The sequence below is a fragment of the Nothoprocta perdicaria genome, unplaced genomic scaffold (genome assembly GCF_003342845.1).
Source record: "Nothoprocta perdicaria isolate Ctin4 unplaced genomic scaffold, notPer1 scaffold_272, whole genome shotgun sequence".
Lineage (NCBI taxonomy): Eukaryota > Metazoa > Chordata > Aves > Tinamiformes > Tinamidae > Nothoprocta > Nothoprocta perdicaria.
Window position 1 is genome coordinate 267,122 of NW_020455502.1, and position 25,303 is coordinate 292,424.

General features: G+C 38.5%; 1 protein-coding gene across 2 annotated transcripts in view; it reads left to right on the top strand.

Annotated features, from left to right (window-relative positions):
- NAV3 (neuron navigator 3) overlaps positions 1–25,303 on the top strand; it is a 247,832-nt gene that overhangs the window by 203,443 nt on the left and 19,086 nt on the right. The window contains exons 19-28 of one of the 2 annotated variants that reach the window (XM_026040973.1): positions 1,610–1,801; positions 4,086–4,138; positions 8,218–8,241; positions 10,467–10,544; positions 18,628–18,711; positions 20,237–20,348; positions 21,624–21,745; positions 22,341–22,361; positions 23,498–23,670; positions 25,062–25,215. In XM_026040973.1, the coding sequence (XP_025896758.1) occupies positions 1,610–1,801; positions 4,086–4,138; positions 8,218–8,241; positions 10,467–10,544; positions 18,628–18,711; positions 20,237–20,348; positions 21,624–21,745; positions 22,341–22,361; positions 23,498–23,670; positions 25,062–25,215 (1,013 nt within the window). The remainder of the gene's footprint in view (positions 1–1,609; positions 1,802–4,085; positions 4,139–8,217; positions 8,242–10,466; positions 10,545–18,627; positions 18,712–20,236; positions 20,349–21,623; positions 21,746–22,340; positions 22,362–23,497; positions 23,671–25,061; positions 25,216–25,303) is intronic. The other variant, XM_026040972.1, reaches the window with a different exon arrangement.

Genomic DNA, 25,303 nt, shown 5'->3' on the forward strand with positions numbered 1-25,303 from the left:
AAAGTCTGAGGAAGAGCTGAGTATTAGCCTCCAGATCAAAGCACTCAACTATTAACCCAGCTTAAGATTCACGAAGTCAGTAGGGTTTTTTCCTGGTGATTTTAATAGACGTCAACCCAGACCCTAGACATTGTTTTATTTCCTGCATTCAGGTTTATTGCCTTTCCAGTATACTTCAGTTGCAGGTCCTGGTTGTAACTGTGCTGGGTCYCATCAAAATCCTATCCTTGAAAATCATATCGTATTTTAGGAAGTGAGTCATATTCTAGGTTTATTTGATTATAGGTCCTGATTTGTATTTGGCTTTTCAGGATCTTGTTTCAAGTTAATCCAACCCCAATTCTGGTTTAGATATATATATTTTTTAAATACTTAATAGAAAAACATTTATTTCCCCAGTGCTGGAGACAAACTTAGTCTCACAATGAGTTTTTGTGGTTTAGAGTTTTAGCATAGAGTTTTAGCATGGTTTAGAGTTTTAGCATAGAATTAGCGGCAATCCACACTTCCATCACCCTGTCACAGCCTATAACCTCTGCAGGCTGCAATCCCTTGAAAGTAGTTTAATCAGATGAACAAATGTTGGACTTTATTACAAATAGGAAAAAGATTTGAACAAAGCCACTTTTAAAAATGAAGTTGGATACTGCCTAAAGAGCCACTGCTCTGGATTTCTTCCATATACTTGCAGTAGTTTTAGACACAGAATAGTGCTCACTTTCTGTCATTCTCTSTTTATTGTTACCCTTTTTTTCTTACATTTCTATTGTTCACATCAGGGATAAATAGGATCAGTTTTTTAATTTTAAGTTCTTATTGCTGTTCTTTCCTTCCTTCCATTGTCATAGTTTTGTGGTATTAGTTGAYTTTCACAACGAAACTGCTCTGGTAATTTGTGCCTTGAGGCACATCTTGCTTGATCTAAAGCAGAAGCTCCAAACGGTGGCTGAGGCTGGATTCGAGTCATTTCTAGATGCTGAGTACACGCTCAGGCTTTCCTTGCTCCTGGCAAACTTTCCAGATGCTTCAAGGAGATTCTTCAAAGCTGTTCTGGATTTGAACAAGGAGTGTACAGACTATTCCTATTTATGATGGGATTTAACTGGCCTATGCAAGAATTTTKACTTTATACAGTGATAAATGCTATAAAAAAACAATGGATTGGCATATCCTGAGTGAGCTGGGGCAGCTTTGATGTTAACTGCAGTCAGTAGCRTATGTGTATAAAACAAAATAATACAATTAGGGATCTATCAGAAGAGCTATTTATATAAAAAAAAGACAATTCCCCATTCCTTTTTAACTTTTGGGTTTCATCTCTCTCATTGATTTTCTTTCCTCGGCTATCAAAGTGAACAAGTATTTATTCAGACACCAACATCAGTGTGACTGCATATTTTACAGCCTTAGTTGCACCTACCCCATCTCCTTGGATATCATCTCTTTTTCAACCCTGTCATTGTGGCTGTCGATGCAGGAATAAAAATCTTCCATTCTTTCAAACAGCTTAAAAGTCCACCTAATCATGCTCGTTATACATTTCTGTGTTGTACAGAATCAAAATCCATTCAGTGGAAATGCACTTCATTAATAAAGCTTTGCATTCCAGTGAGTCCCACCAGCCTATCCCAGTTTAACCTTCCCGGACCAAGTATGATGCGCTCGAACAGCATCCCTGCCCAAGACACTTCTTTCGATCTCTACGATGACTCCTCGCAGCTGTGTGGCAGTGCCACGTCCTTGGAAGAGAGGCCACGAGCAATTAGTCATTCGGGTTCGTTCAGGGACAGCATGGAGGAAGGTAAGACTGAGTTGCTGCTTGGGTAAGCAAAAAAAACCTGGTAACTTCCAAAATGTAGTAAAATTTTAAATTATTTCTTCGGCAACATAAAAGTTAAAATAATTGTGTGATCTTTTTTGCTTTCTGTTGAGCTGGGCTTGCAGGGCTTTCTTACCTCACAAAATGGTCTGCAGTATACATCACATTGTGCCTTAATAAATGTGCCCCATTTTGGAGAAAAGGCTGAAGGAAACCCTTCTTGGAAATGATTTTTTTACTTTTTGCCTATAAATCTGAAGTATCTGAGCATATCTTGATTATTCTTATTCCCTGCTTTCCTGGTCCTACTTCTGTATTCCGTGTTTTTTTTCTTTGGAGTAATTTCATTTCAGGACTTCCCTGCAGCTTCCTACAGCAAACAGAATGTGAATGTCTTTACCTAATTTTTGCATTTGAATCTGACTATATTGCATTCTCAATGCAGCTTATTGCAGTCTTTTTGATTTCTTAATGCTACGTACAAAAGCTAGAWTTTGAGGCTGGGACTTTTGTTCATTTGTTTTCACAGAGCATCTTAATTGAATGTGCAATAACAATTCTGTTACTTAATATTTTTGGTAAATCTGATCCTTTGCAGAACTCCCATGAGCAGAAAGTTCTCACACCATTTAATTAAAAAAAATGAATTTAATAGTGATTAAGACTATAGCATCATCTCTTCCATTTTTCTTACTTCCAAATGGTGAAAAATCAAATAATCTTTTTAACAAGCTGAAGAAAACCAAGCCTTTTTTTTTTCCCATCAATGCTCATAGTTATAAGATGTAAGAGAAAAGAAGACTTTCTGGATGAGATAGCTGACAAATAATACTTCTAGCTTTCTGCACCTTTTTCTGTATTTTACTGGGTATGTCAGGCAACCACCTGCACATGCAGTGTGAACAGCAGGATGCAGAGCAGAGTGAGTTGTGGATTGTCAGCACAGAGACGATGGCTGATTGTTCTGAAGCATATGAGATAACTCAAGGACAGAAGTGACTACAGACCTGAGGAATGCGAGAACCATCAAAGGATAGTCTGGAAGACTGAATAGAAACATAGGAAATATATATGCAGAGAAAAAGAGGTGTTAGATCTGGTATTTCAGTAATGTATCAGCAGAGGCCTTGAAAGCCTTTTCGTTAGTTGCGTTTCATATGCAGCTGGAGTGGATCCATGAGCAACCTGAGTAAGTGGAGGCCAGTGCAGTAAAGAGTTTTCAGCAGATTGTGGCCATCAGAGATTAGCATGAAATGTTGCTATTGGAAGACTAAAGGTATTTTATTTAAGATAGGATTTCTGAATAAATTTATAGGGAAAGAAAAGTGAACGAAGAAGTCAGTTAATGGTATAAATGCTCTGTGCAGCAGCAGAATGGGGAATCTAGTTTCTAAGCAGAGGTTGAAAAAATTGCTGTGTTGAAAGCAACAGGATTTCACTTGTCAGTATACCAAGTCTTTTCAAATAATTACCCAATTATAAAATCATATGTAAATTCTGTTTGTCTAGTCCATGTATTCTTGTCTTATCAGCCAGGCATACTGACAGTCTCCAGATAGTTATCAAAACAAAATAATATATTTAGCAAACTCTAGGAGATTATAAAACAACAAATTTCTTTTGAAGCACAAATGAAATGAAACAACAAAATCAACCATCTTCTTTTGAGTTTAGGGCAACCATCACAAGCAGAAGGGACAATATTTTGTCTCAGCCAGGTCTTCTCTTGCCATTTCCATGAGGGCCAGGGGCCGCCTTTGAACCGGGTCCTGCAGTGCATGCAGAAAGTGGAAACCAGGGAGGCATCTCTCAGCGGCACCTTCCCCATGTGCAGCCTTGTGCTGTGTTGTGCTGTGGGGAGAAACCAGCCGAGCAAAGCCCGGCACCTCGGCCCGGGCACTCCAAGCTGTTCTGCAGAACACACATTGACATCACTTTCCTTGGCATATAAGTAACTCAAGTCCTCGTTTCGCTGAAGTGTGTGTTTATAGGGGATTTTTTTGCCAAAACAACAGAAGTGACACTTGGTTTGTTGGCTGCTAATACTGAGTCTCACTGTCTTGCTCTCATTTTTTTTTCAGTATACAGCATTTTTTTTTGAAGTAAAAGAAAAAATAAGGACAGCTTTTCTATACTGTTAATACATAATAACTACTCTTTGTGGAAGATTGGTACTCATTTTAAGAAGCGTTGTTGGGTTACTGAGCTTTGTGGGGGAGGCTTTATGTTCTTTAATCAATATTTCATATTTCTCTTCCTTTTAAAGTACATGGGTCCTCGTTATCACTTGTCTCCAGCACATCCTCTCTCTACTCTACGGTGAGTATTGACATTTTAGAAAGAAAAAGATTTGTTTGCCTCTGTTCTTGTTTATTTTACATAAAATAAAATAGCTTGAGGTTTAGAAGGATTTAAATTGTACTGCAGTAAAACAGAAATATATATTTTCAACTTTGGTATTGTTATGCTATTTTAAAAGACACCATTTGCATCTTTTTAAGTGATTAACTTAGAACTGCTAAAATCACATTGTGTATATCTTGAAAGCTAAAATGAAGGTGATGATAGTTCAGGAGTCTTATTTCAAGGGAACCCTCATGCTATAAATGGCTTCATGCCTTTGTGGCTGATAATTTTGAGTGCTTTTGCTTGTTTTCCACTAGTTCTGTAGTTGATCAATTAAAAGTGTTTTTGTCTTGACAGCATTTGAGATGCTCTTTAAAAACATAAAGTTGCTCCAGGGTAAGGGAGATACAATTTTTGATTTAACCATCTATTGATCTTTGTTGAAGATGACAACATTCAGAAAGAAATGACATGAATTTAGACACTCTTCTTCCAAGAAAAGAGTTTCCTAAATTAAGTAATCTTGATTAGCTTTATTTGGAATTAACAAATTGCTAATCATATTCTCCTGTCTCAAGCAAAAGGGGTTTTTTTTTCCTATTTTATTGTTTTGTTAGCGTTTTGCTATCTGCTACACACTTTGTGATTTCAGTTATTCTACTGATAAGAAATGGAAACCTGTTTAGCATGGAAGGAGTTGAACTCAYTTGGACATTCCCTTGCTAAAACACAACAGTTCCTGCAGCCACGAGTGATGCCCAYGGGCCCATTTTCATGGAAGAGCAACTCACTTCTCTATTTTCACACTGTGAAGTCATGAAGAGTCTGTCTCCTTTTAGATGTTGAGGTTTTGAGTAGTGTCAGGTGACAACATCCTGGGAATGGCACGGAGGCCCCTAGCCAGGGTCAAGAGCAGTGTGTGCTCTGGTGCAGCGGGAGCGCTCGGGGGGCTGCGAGCCCTGGCTCGGCGCTCAGCTCATGTCGGCTTGGCAAGCAGGTTGTGTCCATGAACAGGATGCTACAACATCTGCCCCAGCGGTGCCTCTTCCAGCTCTCTGCTCTATCCTTAGAAATGCCCAGCCCCTAGCAGCAAGTTATGGGTTTGTCTGGCCCCTAGCAGCAAGTTATGAGCAATTCAAGTGCAGAAATTTCCCCTTATAGACCAGCCCTGAATTATTTGGAGGGGTGGACTGTATATGTAGACCAACTTTAATGTGATATATGACTCACATTCACATGCTTCACCTGTGGAAAAATGCTTGCTACTGTTGACCTTCCTATCAGGCATTATGTTCAATTGGCATGAGGAGTTTCCTTAATTCCGTTCTGATGTCAAATTTTATAAGAATGTTACAAAATTGAGAGATGCCAAAAATCAGATACGTTCAGCACTTGATTAGTTGGCATCCCTGCCACATCTTTGTCCTAAACTTGTTTATTATGGCAAGGATTTTCTAATGCTACACATTTATATAACCTCCTGTCATTTAAGGTTACAGAATTTTTGCTGTCTATTACATATACACAGAAATATTAGCTGAACTTCACACTATCAGCAAACAGTATTTTTTTTCTGGAAAAGAAACTTTCAATTATTTATACAAGGTCATATGGCRAGGCAGTGGAATAGCTTTGAATCTTCTGACTGGGAAGCTAAGCCACAGTTCTTAAATTATGGATTATGTAGACAGGGTAATGAAACTACAGAAAGATTTGTAAAGAGCCAGAAAGAATTAACATGATAAAATTAGTGGGGTTTATATTAGGTTGTCTCCTTCTTGGAACTGCTGATCYTGTGAAAAATATAATTCAAGCAGCTTTTCAGCAATTGATCAGAGAGGAGGCAAAGTGGAGTGGAAACATGACATCTTGGCAATTGGTATCAGATCGACTGAAAATGTGGAACTGTATTTCACTGTTGAGCCATGGGCTGCAGTGCCCCATTTCCTGCAGAAAGCAGCAGCTTCACGGGGTTGTGCTGCACGTTACTCACTCCCAGCTCAAGATTCAGGGGGAAATACGAGAGCTGGGTGTTTTACCTCACTTATGCAGGCTGAAATCCCTGTGCAGCAGTTCCCAAGCTGMTGCCTTTCCACACGTGTCTCAGCCAAGGGTATTTATCAGATTTCTCACTGGCCTCGGTGCTATTGTTTCCCTGCAGCCTAATCAGTGCTCTCTGGAGAGCCTCGGAGAACACACTGAATACAGGTCAGGAGCTTTATGTACAGCTTTTAGCTACCAGGGGGTAGCTAAAAGGTTTAAAGTTATTCTCTGAAGACTATTTCTYTGAGAATTAGTATGTGAGATTCAGAAGAGAGATTTTGCTGCTGCTATTGCAATGAGTAGCTGCGAAGAGCCACAACTTCTGCATTCGCCAGCGTTTTCTGTATGTATTGGCTTTCTTCTTGCTCTGCAACTTAGATTTCCAGTATTTATCTGGAAAGCTTAGAAATTTAGCTTGTGGAGGCATGCATGTATAGAGCCAAATATTTTGTTTCAAGAAAAATTTTGCCGTGTAAGTGGGTATTAGTAGTCTGTAGTTTCTGTCTAGCTGTGCTTACAGCCAAAACTGTGTTAATGTAACATGAAATTCATACAGTTTTGAAAGTAAAGCTCTCCAAGACTTGAAAAAAGGTGTGTGATGAAGTGAGTTGTGATAGGCTGTCTCCAGTTTTCATCTCCTCCTACTCTGCAGATGAGACATACTGCAATTTGTGCAGCCTTAGTTAATTGCTGCATTTCTGTCACTGGCTCCTCAGCATTAGTTACACTTGGACCTCTTAGTCCTCCTTAGCTGTGCCAAGCTGAGCTCAAAGGAGACATAATTTATATGTTAATATTTTAAGTCTTAAGAAAAATATTTTAAGTCTTAAGAAAAAAAATGGATTTTCAGGATGGGATGCTTGGATATGACTAAGAAGCAGAAAGAAAGAAAAAATTACATATTGCTTTTAGAGCCTTTTGCTGCTATGTGCCAAAGTGCTGCTAGATTATTATGGTTCTAGCAGGAACCCTTGGCTGAAAACTACTGGTTGTTGATGGTACACCCAGAATCTCTTTAACTTACTCCTTCCACTGGCCACCGAAGATGGCTCGTGGAAGCTGAACCCAGGTGGGGAGGCAACACCTCTCTGCAGTGAGAGCCACTTGCTAGTAACCTGCAGCCCGTCTATCATCACTGGGGTGCAGCAGACTTAGGATGAAGGGTCCCCCCATGGCAGTTTTGGGACAAGGTCACCAACCCTGAGTTACCTTTTTTAGCTTTTCCTGGCCCAGCAGGGTTCATAAGAGGACATCGTCTTTCTTGACCCTCCAGGATTTTTCATGCACTACATTTGAAGTAACAATGGTGGGGATATATTTTCAGTTCCATGCTGTAAGCAGGTGCCCTTTTGTGAACATTGATCAGAAAATTAGTGTTTGTGAGTGTCACGTCAGTGCTGACCAATCAATTGTGATGCAAAATCCTTCCCATGTGGGGATGCATCAGATGCATCAGCTAAGAGCAATTAAGTTGCACTGAGAAATATGTTAACATCTCAAGGTTTTTAGTAACTSGATGTTTTTAGCTTTAGCAGAGTAAAATTTATTCAAAGAGATGCTTTCCAAGTGTAATAATTTAGTTTCTTGGCTTTTTGAAAAAGTCTGCTAAGTAAATAGGGGCATTATATGACACCACACATAACAATACGGGAAATACCTGAAGTTATTAAGTAATATTAACAAGCTTGAGCTAAAATTTCACCACACCTTGATAGGCCATCTTAATATTTTGGTCAGTACTCTGTGTGGAAGAAATTACTTTTAAGTGCAAGCCCCTGCAGCCCAGCGGTCGGGATGCTGGCAAATTCTTTGCATTTTCAGTTGGAGYTTTTCCAAGTTGAAAAGAATTCCATTTATTGTTTCTACAGCATACCTTCCTTGGAGGTAATGAATCCATGACGCTATTCATTTCACTTAAATGGAGCTGCCTTTTATTTTCTGTTCATATAACTATGTCGCACATTGTTTCTAAAGCTTTTTTTTTTTCCTCTTTCATTCTTTCCTTGCAGGCAGAAGAAAAGGCACATTCAGAGGTAAAACTTTCCTGTGTTTTTACAGTAACATAGATGTATGATATTATTTGGAAGTTTATTGATTATCCGGCATAGCTAAAATTCAGAGTTGCTAGGGGAAAGCCAGGGTTGTAGCTGCCCTGGGTAATGTTTTCTTTGCATTCTCAATGAGCAGTGCTCCTGGATGAGGTCTGAAAAGGTGTGAAGAATCGATGAGAGCCAGGCTTCTGAGTGAAAGATTTGTGATATGCCTGGTTTCAGATTTAATACCATTCTGTTTATTGCATCCAAGGGCTTGTGCAAGTCRGTAATGTGCTGCTTTTCAGGAGAAGAGATACTTAAAATGTCTCCTTTGAACTTCTGTATCACTTACACTTTGCATTGTATTAAGTTTCTGAAACCGATTGCTTTGATGAATTTCAGAGAAATGYAGACTGATTTCAGCTATAAATCAATTGTGACACAGAGAACAGCTTTTCTCTCCTCCTAGTATATGAGTGGGTGACAAGAGGGGGTCAGCAGCTGGATAAAATTACAGCCTTTCCCTGACTGAAATACTGGTTGTATTAAAAGGCCATGAGGAGTAGCAGCAATAAAATGCAGCACCAAGGGGTGCCCTTCTAACACTTCACAGAGCTATGTGCCTTCAGACTGCTGGGCTCACTGTGTTCCTGCTTTTGGCTATTATAATCCAGTAATAAGTTCACCAAAGATTATAGCAAATTCTTAGCATTTGRAGGAAGATGAACAGACAAATAAACATACTTTTACCTCCTTACTTATCACAGTATATGTCAGTATAACTTTTTCCTGAACTTTTTCTAAGCTCCCTTCTCAGAAAGTTAAAGGATCTAAAAAACATGTTATAACTCTCTTCATTTCCCTATGTACTGAGGTGAAACAGATTTTCTTTTTTTGTGTATTTTCTCAATATCTAGAAGATGAGCTCTGTGAACATTTCACAGGACATGTTGAAGAGAGCTGCCTTTGCGTATCTGCAGGAATGTGTTGAAAATATAGTTTAAGTAGGAAGATCAAATAAAAATAATTGTTATGAGAARCCAACAAGAAGAAAGGAAGTGGCAGTCCGGGCTGGAGAGTAGCTCAGTAATCTGTGTGCTTTGCTTTGAGCTAGTGTAGGTGATGTAGGTACCTTTGTATCACAAATGTACAAGTACCCGTTGTTTTTGAACTATGTACAATTTTCCTGGTTGATTTTCAAGGGAATGATAACATCTAAGTATTGCAGTAGTCCTTATTAATGYAAGTGTTAGTGTGTGAATGTTATATATTCCTTTTCCTCATCTGGTTTTACYCATTTCATGTCCCTAGTGTGGAATAATTCTTTTTATGACCAAAAATGAAAGGGGTTCAARGTGAAACTCTATGCTGTGCTAAAGTTCAATGCAAGAATGGGGGTCCATATCATATTTAAAGTAGGATTAAGTCGGCTTAAAATGATTCATGAGTTTCATGCTAGATGTCTATTCTAGCTGAACTTTGCTTAAGGATCCTATTTTTCATAAAAGGATGCAGGAGGAGACTCTTGAAGTAAGTTTATTTTTGTATCAGCAAGCACATTTAAGCTACTTTTCTTTTAAGTTGGCCAGCAAGTTCTTGAAAGCTATATATGGCTTAAYCAGGCTGCATGGTTGAATTGCATGGCATGTGGGAAGTAGCCACATTCCTGTATCTCATCTAACTTTAGACATCCACAAAGTAGACATCTGTGCCTGAGCTAGTCACCGAGATCTCCTTGGTGCCAGGCAGAGGGGGAGTACTTTTTGGCACTTCGTCTCATTCTAACGTAGACATTTAACGTATGGCGGCTGCATCACATGCCTRTAGTGAGGCGAGATGAACCTCACTCAGATGTGTCCACCAGTGAGGGCCTCTGTCATTGATCAGGCTAAGGACCTGCTTTGAGCTTGAAGAGTCTGGTAAAAGAACATGACATTTGCATGTGCAAGCAGGGCCGTGTACATACAAAGTGATTAAACATTTGCCTCTGTGTGCTAAAGTAAGTGGGGGTTTAGCATATACACCGCTTAAGCGCAAGAAAACAGTTGGTGCAGTGTAAGTGCCATCTAGTGATCTGTATTTCTGAGTAGTTTTGAGATTAAAATTTGTCAAATTTAGATTTTATAAAGATAGTTAGGGTCCTTTTAGAAACCAAAACCAAACCAAAGCAAAAAAAAAAAAAATAGTTAAAATATTGACCAGAATCTATTTGTTTTCATATTTAGCAAATTCAGAAACTACGGAGAGAGCTGGTTGCATCACAGGAAAAGGTTGCTACCCTCACATCCCAGCTTTCTGCAAATGTAAGTACTTCTGCTCTATGATGGTGCACAGGACTTAAACACACAGTGTGTTTCCAGATCTGCTAGTAGCTCTTATTCAGTCCAGGTTTCAACATCTGCTTTGGGAGACTTTTATTAATTATTTATTTTGATGCATTTAAGCTAAGTCATTTCTTTAAATATGTACTTTGCTTCAAACAAAAGAAATTTTGYAATCAGACACAGGGGAAACATATTCGATGATAATGACTTGAGAGTTCTGAAAAAAATAGTGGTTATAATGTTTTTTTATTATGTTATACCTGTTTCYGAAGGAGAATTTTATATGTAGTGTATAATGTCTTACATTTTTCATTTGATTCATCGCAAGTAGGAGCAGCTGACTCAAGTTCAGTRGCATGGTCACCAAACTATTTTATTTAGCTATTAAAGATATATATATATTTGTGTGTTTATGTATGTATACACACATATGTAGGTATATGAGTGTGTGTGGATACAATATGCATATATATGTATCACTATGTGGCATATAAACTTAGATATTATGTATAGGGATGTACTCCCTATAGATCAGAGATACGTAACAAACTGTGACTCACAGTGGTAGTGAAAAACTTTTCCATTACTTGTCATTCAAATATGATCTTGATCTTGAGTCTTCCTGAGAATGTTATCRCGGCAGTGGATATTAAACTGTCACAGCCCACGTGCTGCTGCGTTTTTACAACTGAAGAGCATTTTTTTTTTTGCTGATGAGTTGAATGATATAAGCACTAAAAAGACAGTCGCATCAACTTCACGAAGGCAGTGTGGCTTTCTACAGGTGTTCTGCAATATACTGAGCAAAAAGAGATAGAATTTAGAAATTTCTAAAAATCACTAGCAGATTTTAGCTAGAACAGAAAAATGTATTTTTCAATATGAATTTGCCTTCATCAGTGTCCTTCAATGTCTGCAAAATGAATAGATTTTGACATTTACAGTGGTGGAATTACTGCTGCCAGGTATGACAGTGTAAACAGAAGTGTAGAAAATTTTACGTGATTTATGCGTAAACGCCCTCTGAACAGCAGCTGATTTGTTTGGGCTTCCACTTCCTGTAGAAGAGCACTGAAGGACTAAAAATTACAGACAACTCTGTGATATAATTGTTGTCATGAATTTGTCAGACTGCATTTGACAGACTGTCCTTGTAAGGTGGAGACTCCAAGGCAAAGCAGGAAGCTTAGGAATAGTGGCGGAGGGTGAACTACAATCACATTCATGCTGTCAGTGAGAGAGAGAGCAACGAATAAGCAGCTCCTTTGAATGTGATAACAGCTCTGTCCAGTTCASGTCCTCAGAAACAATTAAWTAAATAAATAAATAAATRAAATTAAATAAATAAATAATTAGAAAAGCCGCAAAAAGGGCATGAATGATGTTTTTGATAGGATTCATTATAGTTCCATTTTGTGAAGATAAGTCCTTCACAATGCAGGTAGATGGGAAGAACAATGCACAACTGTGTATGAAATCCATGTGCTGCAATAACTGCTGATGCAGAGCTACTGGAAACTGGGCTGTTTCACAGAGAGCTCCCTCCTGTTTCTGCCAGTTGTCATGCAGGAGTGATATGAGGTGTTGAAGACCTTATCAGAAAATAATGCAATCTAGAGAATGTGAGCTAAAATCCCGTTTGGTTACTATGGTTTCAGRTGAAGTTACCAGATAGTTACTGAACAATCTGTAGTGAAGGCGCTTATTTTTAAAAGCCAATTCAGAATATAACTATAATTAGCATTCCCAAAACTGACCTGTAGTTGCAAGACAGCATCATTTTGTGTGTGTTTTGTTTTTTGAGAGAGAGCAGCTTCCTGATGTCTTGCACAATTTTAGACTGCTTTGCTTCAATCTTAGACACACTGAATATTTAAATCTATAGCTACTGCCAGTAATTTAAAGAAATTCATTAAAGAAATTCATTAATTCAATAAGGAAATTTAATTCTGTGAGGAAGTATTGTGTTCCTGCTGGAAAAATAATTCCTGGGGGTGTGAAAGCTACTTACTCTTTTAGACTGCTACATTTGAAAATGTGGAAAAGCTGCTGTTTGCTCCTYCTGCTCAGCTCAGATGCCACAAGTGACTTTCCTTCTGCATTGGCACAGATAGTCTCTTGAGTCTGGTCTGAGGTCTGAGCATACACTAATGAATCAGGCAGTATTGAAATCTTGCTTTTTTGCAAACTCAAAAACTAATTCTGAGTTGGGGTATGAGATTCCTTCTCTTGCATATTTTAGAAGTAAATCTTGGTAGTCTTCATCTTTAGTGGGTATGTTTTTACTTGTGCTATTCTTTTCTTTCCTGTCCTGAGAGCAACAAAGTAAAATAAACACCAGAACAGCTAAGACAGCATGTCTAAGATAGTCGTGTTTACTAACAAGTCGGTTCTTCCTTACATGGAGTTTTTCTTTCTACAAAGAAAAGATTGGATTTCTGCAAGCAGTGGTGCCCCATGAGCAAAACTAGAATATTTCCCTGTGCTCACATGCCTGCTATAGAGCTGATTTGGGAGTCACTCTGTCCATAATAACTGGGGACTCTCACTACCATGCCTTGTTTTACTGACRAGACAGAACGACAGTTTGCAGTTCCCTCCTTTCCCTTGTGCTGAGCAGGAAACACCAGCATATTTGTTCCTGCCATTGTGTTGAAAGGGAGAGCTGAAACACAACTCTGTTCAGTCTCCATCCTCTTTGAGGCATCACACTAATGCTGTAAGCTTTAACCCACTAGGAAGTAGAGATAGAGTAAAAAGGCTGATAGGGCATTCTCTTACACAACTGAACCAGTGAGGCTGCAGCTTGGGGACTTTGGGCCACTTGTGTCTGATTTCTCCCAAGTTTAGGTTAGGAGTCATTGCCTGTATCTCTGGCCAGTATCCCTTTGTGCGTGGTGAACTCTGTGCATACTCGTTTCTCATAAAGCTAGCGGTTGTGGCTGAGTTGGAAAGTTTAGTCCAAGTCCTAATTAAATTGAGTCCAACCCTGTATTTGGTCTATAAGAGTGGAGTCAAGCTAAGAACTGGGCATTTCATTTTGTTTTGGTTTGGTTTTCACTCAAACTAATTCTGCTGCATGAGTAAGAAAGACCTAAGTTGGCTTTAACACATCTTACATTGGTTGAGGATCCAGTCTCATGCAGGACTGGAACCAGATCCCCAGTATTAGAGGGTGCACTGAYGGTGCGGTGAAGATGACAGTGGTAACATTTTCATCAGGACAGCTAAAAAAAAATGTGTGTACATCTGTTCATAAGTACAATATTTGTAAATCCATAGTGCACATGTGCTTATAAATACATGCATACCTATCCCATGTTACATAAACAGAAATTTAATCATGTTGTTCTGACTGTGTCAGCTATCGTCTCCATCTCTGTGCAGACAGTCATTAAACTTGAAACCAATAAGCAACCCTAAAGCTGATCATGTTATTACTCAGTTTCATATATGACGCCAGCAAAAACAGTCAAAACAAAGTCTTTAATGATAATGTGTTAGTGCTAATTCTGTCAGTTATTCATATTTATATGAATAAAATATATAGAGTGACAATTAAACATCAAGAGTAAAATTCACCTTGAAAACATGGTATGAAAACATGTATAACCTCCCGTGCCACAGTCTATGAAACTTAGCCTTATTACAGAATATACTTTGATGCTAAAAAGCAATCTATTATATACTTTTCATAAAGATCATGAGAGTAATTATCTGATTTAATATGAATCCATCTCTGGCAGATTCAGTGTCTTCCATGATACCTTTTATTGACTATAAGAGTATTCAGGCATTTCTGATGCCTTTGCTGTAAATAAGTCATCTTCAAAGCCTTAGTCCCAAGCTCCCCTGAAATTCCTTGCTTTGTGTTTGAAAATACACAGCCCTTTCTATCTCGCTATGGTCTTGAGATAGAAACAGAATGTAAAAACGCTGTGTGGAAGTGAAGAAAAGAGCATAATCCTTCTCATTTTTGAGATGAAAGTTTGCCTCTTTACTTTCTAAGCCACGAAAGAAGGTGCTGCTTCTGGAGTGCGTATGTCATTACAGGGCTGTAGGGCYGAAGTAGGTCAGGCCTTTGCTTGGTGCCTTATTTTCTTTCAAAACCTGGCGGCTGAAGCTGGAGCTTTTCTCCAGTGTCCTGAAAGCCCCTGTGAGATGTCTCCTTGGTGCTTTCGTTTATTACACAGGTTTTGTTAATTGGACTCAAGTTTATTTCATTTGATTAATCCTGCAGTGTTTGGCCTGCAGATGATTCCATGTGGGCTCCACGCACCGCTTGGGTGCCTCATTTCAGGAATTCCTTTTTGGTGATTCCAGCTTTTCCCCGGCTGCTCGGGTGTCACTGAGGAGCTCACAGGGAAGCAGCCACCTCCTCGCGGGGCTGACAGGGGCACGTGTCCCTCGAGGTCCTGGGGGTGGCTCCGACCAGCGCCGTGCAGCACACGGAGCCCCGGGATCCGCGGGATGTGCCGGGGCCTGCGGCTGATGCTCCGCTCTGGCCGGCTCCGAACCGCTACCCGGCAGCCTGGCTGCGAGGTGCGAGCGGAGGAGGACATGGACATGCAGGGGCTCCCCATTTTTTTTTATTATGGAAAAGATGTTTTCAATTAAACCTGGCTATCTAATTAAGTGCTGAAGACACTTCCCAAGTGTTAAGTCTCCTTGGCCATTTCCAGGGAGAATTTCAGATGTCAGAAGAATGCAAAATTAATCCATATATTGTGGATCTTCAAATTAACAGCTGTATAGCATCTTGCATATGTAACATGTAAATCATCTTACAAACTCGTTTATTTTGCTTTATACTTGCTAACAGTAATGCCTCATTGCTYAACTCTGGCTCCAGTTTATCTCCAAGTGTAAATGCTGCATTCAGTTATGAAAATGTATTTTGATGTTAGAATAGTTGTCCCCTGAAACACCTTCACTCTCCTGGCTGCTTCGTATGGTATTCAGATGATGTATGTTGTAAATACAGCTGCCACATCTAGCACTGAGCTCCCTGAGGTGTGAGAAACCAGCAGCAATATATGAAAAGAAAATCCTTAACACTATCTCTAGAATGAAGGGATGGCTCTTTCTGGATAAAGGARAAATCCTCTGCCTGTGATGCAAAGCAATCTTTACCAATTCAATCAAAATCAATTACCAAATTCCTAAATATAAAAGAAGAATTTGATTAGAATTTTAAAATTGTAATGGCTTTTTAAAAAGTCGCAGTCGCTCTTTTGTTCTGCTTCAATTGTTTGACATTTTCTAATTGTTTTGGATTTATTATTTTAAATACTAAGGCTGATTTTATATTGGAACATGTGCGTATAATACATACATGTACATATGTACACATATAATTTTAAATTTAGCCTTTTCTAACTAAGTTTTACTATTTTTAAAATAGTATTTCTTCTGGTGCAAGTCAACATCAATAGTTCCCTTGACTGATGAATAGACAAATATGGGGTTTTTTACAAAAAAATAGAGCAATAGAAATAGAAGTAGAGATTATCACTTTAAAGGTTAATATTCATAGAACAGGTGTTTGTTATAATAAACATTTAAGATAATGGACAATGCAATTGAAAGCTATTTCTTGAGTAGTGATCAGCTGGTAGCCCTTTGAATGATGACTGTTCAATATTATCCTGTAAAAGCTTTGTAGTGTTTATCTCGAATTAGGAGAAATCCATCATCAACTTGATCCCATTATGTTTATGACTAAGATAATATATTCTATCGTTGGCTTAATTTTAGTAAGAATCCATTCTTGTGACATGGCATCTTCCTCTAATGATTTTCACACAATTCCGTGATAGTTTCAGGGACCTCAGCATCATTTGTAGTGATGCTTTTTGGTTGTTATTTGTATAATTTTGTGTTGGTGTTGTAGCTGCATGTAACATATGCTAAAGTTATAACTAAGGAATGGAAAAATACTTCACACATATTGGGTTGGGTACCAAAGAGCAGTAGTTGCCACTGAGTAATTTTGGAAAAAGAAAAAAAAAGCAAGGCAGAAATAATCTAGCCAGAGATTTTTTCATGGAGCAGTGGGCAGAGAGCTGCATTAGTTTCCCATTAAGTACAGGTGCTGAAGAGACATTCGCCAGTGCTCTGGTTCTGGTGGGGTCCGGACTCTGCTGTCATCATTGCCAAAATCCACACACCAAACAGAGTCCAGGTGCTTGTAACATGTTGCTAATTATTTAAGTAAAAAAGTAAGATTAAAAGCTATTGTTGCTGAAGGGCAGTTGCTTTTTTCTTCTCAGAGTGACCGTGTGGTGGGAACCTGCCAAGTCTGCAGTTTTCAAACTGGCAAGAGTAACTTTATATCAGTTGATATAGTCCGATTWGTATTCAGCATGTATGCAGAGTTCATTTTATTTAAAATTCTAACTTGAAGAATACAAACCAAGATAAATACATTAAGTTAGAAATATGTACACTTACTACTTAGTCCTTAAGAAATTACATATGCATCTAGACTCACTGAAAATTAGTCCTTGAGATGCATGTCCTTTATTGAAAGAATTATCAGGAAAATAAGAAGTGATCTAGTTCCTCATTTGTATGAATAAAGCAGATGGTTTGAACACCATATCCATACATAATTAAACAAGCTATTTGCTAATCATATAGTTCACTCTCATAGAAGGAATTTACAAGGGACCGAAATCTTTACAGCAGTGGGAAATGGTTTACACAACATRAGAGCCACCTGTTGAAATAACAGTTCTCAAGTGGAGGCACAAATGTGGGCCACTGCTATGTATTTGTTATTCTTTTAGTATTATTGTTATRGGAGGAATAAATTAAAAAGGAAAATGGCAAACACATCTTTTCTTTCTCTGCAGTGCATGACAGAAAACTTTGGGGACTGTGTCTTTTTCTGATTATTGTTCTGATACGATCAGAAGGATTTCAACAGTTTTAGCTGTGCTTGCACAAGCATGCCAATTTGAACCTGCAAAAATTGACAGGCACCATGAATATGTATTGGTGTACTAAAAAGAAAGAAAGGTTCTCAAGGAGGAAGCTCAGTTAATCTGTTTGTGCATACAAATATGGTCTCCGTGAATTACATTTCCAAGTGGATTGTAGTATCTATGTTTGACATTTTTGCCTATTATCACTGTTGAAATTGAAGAGTGAAAATAAATATTTCCTTCTACTTCTACTRTTTGGTTTTGTGACAGGAGATTTGGGCTTTTGTGGCTTTTCATAGGAGCTAAATTCTCATAGGAATTAGCTCATAGGAGCTAAATTTTCCCTTGGCTGTGCAAGCCAGCTTAGCTTGGTGATTTCTCTCTGAACCCGTGCCCTTCTCTACCTGCAAATCTCAATGTAAATTAGAAGGAATAAAGAGTTGGACATAATCTTTGTGTGTGTTTTGCTTGCAGAGTGAAGCTTTTTGTAAGGAGACATTTATAAATCAGTTTCAGTTGTATCACTTTTCTTACTGAAAAATAGGAGTTATGATTTTCAAGGTTTTCTATACATATAGAAACACACATATAGATATTTTGGTATTTATATATGTACATGAATATGTATAATCAATTCAAGGTATTAATATTTTATAAAACAGTGTTTGAGGAAGTAAAACTAGCAATGACATATCAYAGAAATAATCATGATTCTTTTCTTTGAATCTATGAATTTCTCTGGACTATTTTATGTGGGATCTTAAAACTTTTCCTTTAAGATAAGTTAGTTGAATTCCTCTTCTGAAGTGTTTAGTAATTTAAAATAATTGTTCCTGGATTTCTATTTGGAAGCTATTTTGGCCAATACATCAGTTAAGTCCAAGGCTGCTTCACCTACCCAAGCTAGTTCATTCTGAGTTTAAAGCTAATACAGAAGAATTGGAGATGATGAGCTTGGAGGAAAAAAGAATAGATCTGGGAGAAAGCCCAGAGTGGGAGTACTGGGTTTAACAAAGTCTTGATATTGTTTGTCTAGAAAAAAATGTATAAAACACTTCTCATGTTCTTGAAAGTTTGAAAGTACATTTAAGACCCTTTCTCCCAACAAATGTTTTCTTCTGCTTCTTCCCTAGGCTCATCTCGTGGCAGCCTTCGAAAAAAGCTTAGGAAATATGACGGGCCGACTGCAAAGCCTCACAATGACAGCCGAACAAAAGGTGCGGTTACCAAAGCAGATGCTCTAGTGTGGAAAACAGTCATCAGATTTTATTGGAGCTTTGTTTAGAAAACACTGGAAGGGAACAGGGACAGCTGTGACAATAAGACGGAGAGATCTTTCCTTAATAGCTGTTCTGATCAGATCTTCATAAGGCTCCAGAAGAATAACACTGTGCAGTGTCAGGTTTACCCAAACGATATTACAGAACAGTTTAAAGATAAAAATCTCTCGTTTCCAGTTTTTAATTAAAACATATGTGGCACTAGGTTTAATCCATATTGAAGGATCTTATAACAAAGACTCATCATAATCTACAGGAGTACTTCATTTGAGCATGACAGCATTGACAGAATAATAAGATTATGGGAAGGGAAGAGTTTTAAGAAGAGAAAAACAATTCTTTTCGGGGTGTTGGCTATCCTGTTGGCAGGTTGGCTTTCATATTCACTACAAAACAGCTTTGTTTTTCACTATGCTGTTTTGACTGTTTTTTTWAAAAAAAATTGAAACCTGATAGCTAGTGAATTAAATATAGGGCTTTGTAGCAAGCTCAAGACTAAGCAAGTTATTTAGCTGTCCTATCAAAATAATATTTCAGTCTAGTCAAGCACCAACAAATGAAATATGGTAAGGTTCATTGTGAACTGGATGGGTAGTAATTGTATTGCTTTCCCTTTTTTTCCCCCCCCATTTTAAACAAAACATAAGAATAGAATTTTATTAACACAAAATATTTGACTATTTTACAAAGTATAATTTCCCTCAGAATGTTCTCCTTTGAGAAGAGATTAAGGAGTGACATTGAAACAAATCATCTCRTAAGCAAGGCTTGTCTCCCGAAAGATTTGGAACATGTCTTCTTCCTTGTCTTCTTTTCTCTACTGCTGAGATAAAATTCCCTTAATCCTCATTATATAAATAAGGGGTTGGAAGAACAGGTTTAATGCAGCTATAATAAAAGCTATTTTTTTTAATTAAAATTGGCTATGCATTCCAGTATAGGACTTGCTGCACTGAAGAAGAATAATTTTTCTTTAAGTTACAGGACAGGTAATATTAAACATTTTTTAGTAATTGACTTACTGTTCTAGCATTTCAAATGTTTGGAAAAAAATACAGAAAGTCAGGTCAGGATTTTTCCAATGAGCAGTAGTAAGATGTGACAAAGGATATAATTTCAACTTTTTTTTTTTTTTTCTTTTTTTTTTGGTAATAAAATTACAGAGGAGGAGGGGCAGAGGATTCCTAATTTCATAATGAATATTCAGTTTAATCTCCTTTTAGGTTCATCTTTGTCAACAGACTCTTCTCCTTGAAAGATCACAAGATTTTACACAGAATAAATGCAAAAGCTGAGTTTTATAATTTTGCAGAGAAAATATGCATTCTACTTAAAATTAGTGYTGTTTTGCTTTCACCCCAACAATTCAGTTTGATCACTGTTATCTTGTCTTTTCTTTTAAGCTTAGATAAACATTGTTCTTGTGCCAGGTGTTTTGATGCTCTCTTTGCCTTTCCCCCAGGAATCGGAGCTTATAGAGCTACGGGAAACCATTGAAATGCTGAAAGCCCAGAATTCTGCTGCACAAGCTGCTATTCAAGGAGCCTTGAACGGCCCTGATCATGCCCACAAAGGTATGGATTTGTCCTTATTAAAAGAAGTACAGAGCTTCTCCCCAGAGAAAAGCTAAGTCACCCTGTTGCTGTTGTTTTAGGGCTCTGTTGCAAGAGAAAGGGCAGTCTGGAGTCAGTATTAGGCWCGCTTGTGCTGTTGGCACAGCTGGGAACCTTGCTTGCCCTTCCTGTCAGCCACAGAAGCCCCATTCTYCCCAAGCTGTGTGACAGGAGGTCAGTCAGTGGGTATTAAGACTTACCTCGGTTGTACATTGAAGTACGTCCCAGGCAGTAGGGCATTACTGTGATGAAACATGGATATTCACTGGAAATCCAGAGCAAGATGCAGCTCAGAAAATTATGCTCATAAGTAAGAGGTGGAGTGACAACAGCTCTATTTATTCTAGAAGTGCCAAATCAATGGAGGAAAACAGACATTTTAAATTCCAGATGCTGAGTTAATTTGTCATTGCAGTTAGGCAGGCATCACATGATAAATACATACTTCAAAAATGCCTGCTGATAAGCAACAGCAGAGGAATTACTTGAGGAAGAAAAATGATAGCAGCACTCATTTTTGAGGGTGTCATTGATCTTTCTTTAAAGAGGTCATTATTTAAATAAGATGTTTGCCCTCAGGTCATTTCATGCATGGCTTGAGTATGGCAAACCTAACTTTCAGGAAGTAAATGTAATCTAAAAAGTAATTTCCCTCGGTATTAGTGGTTATATTCTGCAAGAGCATTTTCCAGTGATGATGATATAGCTTTCAGAGACTTCTAAGAAATAGAAACTCAAAAGCCTCACCAACCATTTCTAATACCCTCCACTTCTTGGTTATTTTATTATTTCATCCCTTTTTAATGAACTCCTCTCTGCCTATTTCCATCCTAGCATACTGGAAAGTAGCATCTGAACTCCCATTAGGCCTGCAGCGAGTCAAGTCGTGGCTATACGCTTCAGAAAAATAACTGTTTAAGTAGTAGATGCAATGGTTATATGTGAAGTAATCCATYTGTAACAGAAGCTGCTTAGTTATGAGGTTATGCCTGCCTGGATTGCAGTGCAGGGTCCTTCCCTTCGTGTCAGTAAGACCCAGATGTGAGAGCCTAATTCTATACAGTCCCGTAGATTCCCATGCGGTGCCTCACAGGCTGAAATCCCATCTTGAATCCCTGCCCCTGTCAGGATAATGCCATTTAGGTGTGATCTTCTTTGCAGAGGAGGATGCTGCATAAGTACACGGAGGCTGCATCACCTGGACACGTGGCTTTCACAGTGTTTTCTTTTCTTTAGATTTACGCATAAGGCGGCAGCATTCTTCGGAAAGCGTTTCCAGCATCAACAGTGCCACGAGCCATTCCAGCATTGGCAGCGGCAACGATGCTGACTCCAAGAAAAAGAAAAAGAAAAACTGGGTAAGAGCTGCTCAGGCTGAACTCGGTGTTACAGCAATGAGGTCGGTTCCTAGTGCTGGAGTAGCATAATGGCCCATTCCATCAACAATATTTTTGAGGGGCCAGATGGATACGAAGCAATTCACTTGTACCCATACTGTGACACTACAGCAAACTAAAAATTGTTGAATATCAGTGGGGAATTATTTGCATAAGTCAAGATCATTAAAATAAAGCCTTTAAAAAATGACCTTAACAACAGCTGCTATGACCAAAAACATCTCTGGGCCACAACGAAACTCTGTTCTATTTTTCTTTGGTAGGAGACTGATTCAAAGGCTTGGCTCAAATATGTCACCCAGCATTGAAGGGAGTTGAAATCTGTTATGAATTTTCATGTAAAAGTAATCTAGGTTTTAAAGAAGTTAAGATGCTTTTTGAATGGAAGACACAAATACCAGATAGTGCTAAGGGTTTGATCAAATACTTTCATTAAATAATCAGAAAATGTTTTTGTTGTTTTAAAAATATTACCTGCATAAACATTTGTTTTAAAGTACTGATCAGCCTTCATTCCCTTGATTTGTAATTCCACACTCTTTCATGTTTCTGCAAGGTGAACTCTAGAGGAAGTGAGGTGAATATAAACCATGGAAAATTTGGCATGCATCTATAAAGAACCCTATCTTGGCATGATTGCTATTTATTTTGGCAGTAGGCTTTTATACCTTCTAAAAACAGATTATCCTGTATGTCTTCTCAGTTTGCCTCTATTCATTTTAATCTGAAAATTTAGACTATAGAAAGGGGGAGTGTAGCCAAAATCCATTTCTTTCTCTTTAGATACCATGAGCTGGAAAGGACTTAAATAATGTTTTGCTGATCAGTGGTCACACTCCCCACTCTGCAATTATACCATGGAAATAAACTGTTTGAGTACCTCATTTTTTATAGGGGAATCGGTTTGTCATTGAGTTCTATGCTGAAAACAAAAACAAAAACCAAACTCATTTTCCTAATACGAACAACTTCTGTATTTAGRCAAAGGTATCAAAGAATGGGTTAGTTAAATTTCACTGCAAACAAAACTGTTGGCTCCTGAAATAAATGGCTCTTTGGCTATTCTGTCCCTTTTTAATACTGGTTAAGAGCTTCTAGAGGGAATAGGCAACGCTTGTACATTCAGAGAACTTACTACTCTAAAGGAAACTGCAGCAAAAAGTATTTCCCTTCCAGCTAACATTTTTCTTAGCAGTTCAACGCAGCAACCCTTACCTCCCAGCTTAAATCCTCTTGCTTGTGACCCAAACTATAACGTTTCAGTAGTTTGGCCACTCAAAATTGTATCAGCAAATTGGCAAACCCGGTAAATTGAACTTGTCTTTTAGCACTGAATAACAGCAGTGTCTGCCTGTGCCTAGACACAAAGTGGTTATTTAAAGCCAGTCGCCTTGAAGGGAATGCCATGGCAATGGGATTCCACAGAGGATTCATGGTTTTAAATGAGCACCCCGCTGCCATCGCCGCCGTACCGCTCCGTCCTGCTCTCCTTCAGTAGCATTAAGTTTGCGCTGCGCTGGATTAATAAAATCAAACAAAGCACTGTATCATGTTTTTAGAGATACCGTGTTGCATATGTTAATACCTTGCTTCTGTATACTGACCTCAGGCAGTGGCTAGGATGGCATCTGCAAACTAACTCTTCAAAACATGAGCTGCACGAAAAGAATGCCAAGAGAGGGACAATAACATCGCTCTGTGTTTGCTTTCCAGCTAAGAAGCTCTTTCAAACAGGCCTTTGGGAAGAAGAAGTCCACCAAGCCTCCTTCCTCGCACTCCGACATAGAAGAGCTGACAGACTCCTCTCTTCCTTCGTCCCCCAAATTGCCCCACAGCTCAGCAGAGTGCGGGGCACCTTCGATGAAACCCTCACAGTCAACATCTGCGTAAGTCTCCACGCTCCCAAACCTTTCCTAGCAAAAGGCAGCACGGTGAGATAGACCTCAGGCATGGCCAGTTGCATTTCAGAAACTACTGCCTTTTGCCTAAGGGCCTTTTTGATCCTTTGCTCCGTCCATCTGCCAGTTCTCTGGACACCTTTGTCCCTGTTTAGACACTGCTTGTCCAGCAGCTTTTTCTTCGGACAGTTCTATCTTCCTTTCACAGCTTTTATTCAAAATACCTAGTGGTACAAACTTCTTTCCAGATGCATATCACTTATGTTCTGCTTTTCCTGCACCATTAACTGCTTTATAATTTACATTTAGTAAAGGCCATATACTATAGTTTCTTTCTTCCTCACACACTGAGAAATGTCCATTTATTTTTCTGCTAGCTGTGATTTAGAGCAGCCTCTATTCAAAGATCCCTTTATCCTATGCAACCTGCTGATTTTAAAATCCCAAAATTATAGCAAAAAATAAAATTCTGTTTTTGTAACTACTCACTTTAAAACTTTGTCCAGAGTGAACTATCTGAAAACAGTGATTAGTGTAAAGATGTATCCAAAATCCAGTCTTTTGTTTTCTGCTGGTTCTATGCCATGGAACAGATCTAAGCCTGACTGTGATATTTAGAGGCAAGGCAGAGCCTAACATAAGAACTGGACAGTTGCTGCATCCTTAGTCTGATCACATTTCCATCTTTTCTCACTATATTMCAGGCTATCCCTTAAAATTAACTCATATAAAAAAAAATCACATGATGATTGATTTTAATCCCTTCTTTAAGGAAAAAAATGTATTTTCAGGCACTGTATATTAACAAATGACATGTGAGCAAAAATGTCAACCGTTACCAATCAACACCCTTACAGATKAAAATCTTTTAGATCATAAGGTCAGGGACTGTCTCTTTGTGTCCTGTGCAAAGCAAAGCAAGCTGCTGGTGCCAAACATAGTGAATGTCTGCAGCGTAATTTGATCGGTGAACTTCTTACTACTGAGACCTTGGGAAATTGTAACCTTTGCACCAAAGAAAYGATGCAGAGATAAAATCAAATTAAAGACAATGAGTAATTCAGTGAAAGAAAATACATAAAGCATTTTTTAAAGTTTTTTTAACAGCTTTTTTTTTTTCACCATAGGGAAATCACTAACATAGGGAAGTCAGGAAACTGAGAAGATACAAAGTAAGCTGAATATTTCATCTGGAGGAGGATTTTTTTTCATTTTTAATTTGCAGTTTGAGCCTTTTCATGTTTCTTTGGTAAATTTCTGTCTTCACTCCTAGGTTTCAGCAGCAGCAAGCATTTTCTGCACTTTGATATTTAGTAATGACATCGCTTTGGGGAGAGAACCTTCCTTTAATCTCCTGCCTGTTTCCTGCTCCTCTTTAGGATCTGCGAGTGCACAGAGGCAGAGGCTGAAATTATTCTCCAGCTAAAGAGTGAGCTGAGGGAGAAAGAGCTCAAGTTGACGGACATTCGTCTGGAAGCCCTGAGCTCCGCACACCACCTGGATCAGATCCGGGAGGCCATGAACCGCATGCAGGTCAGTACAGGGCCCCAAGTGATGACAGGGGTGCACACCTGAAGTGTGCTTGGGGTCTTTTCCTTTCCCAGTACTTTTTTTGAGGTAA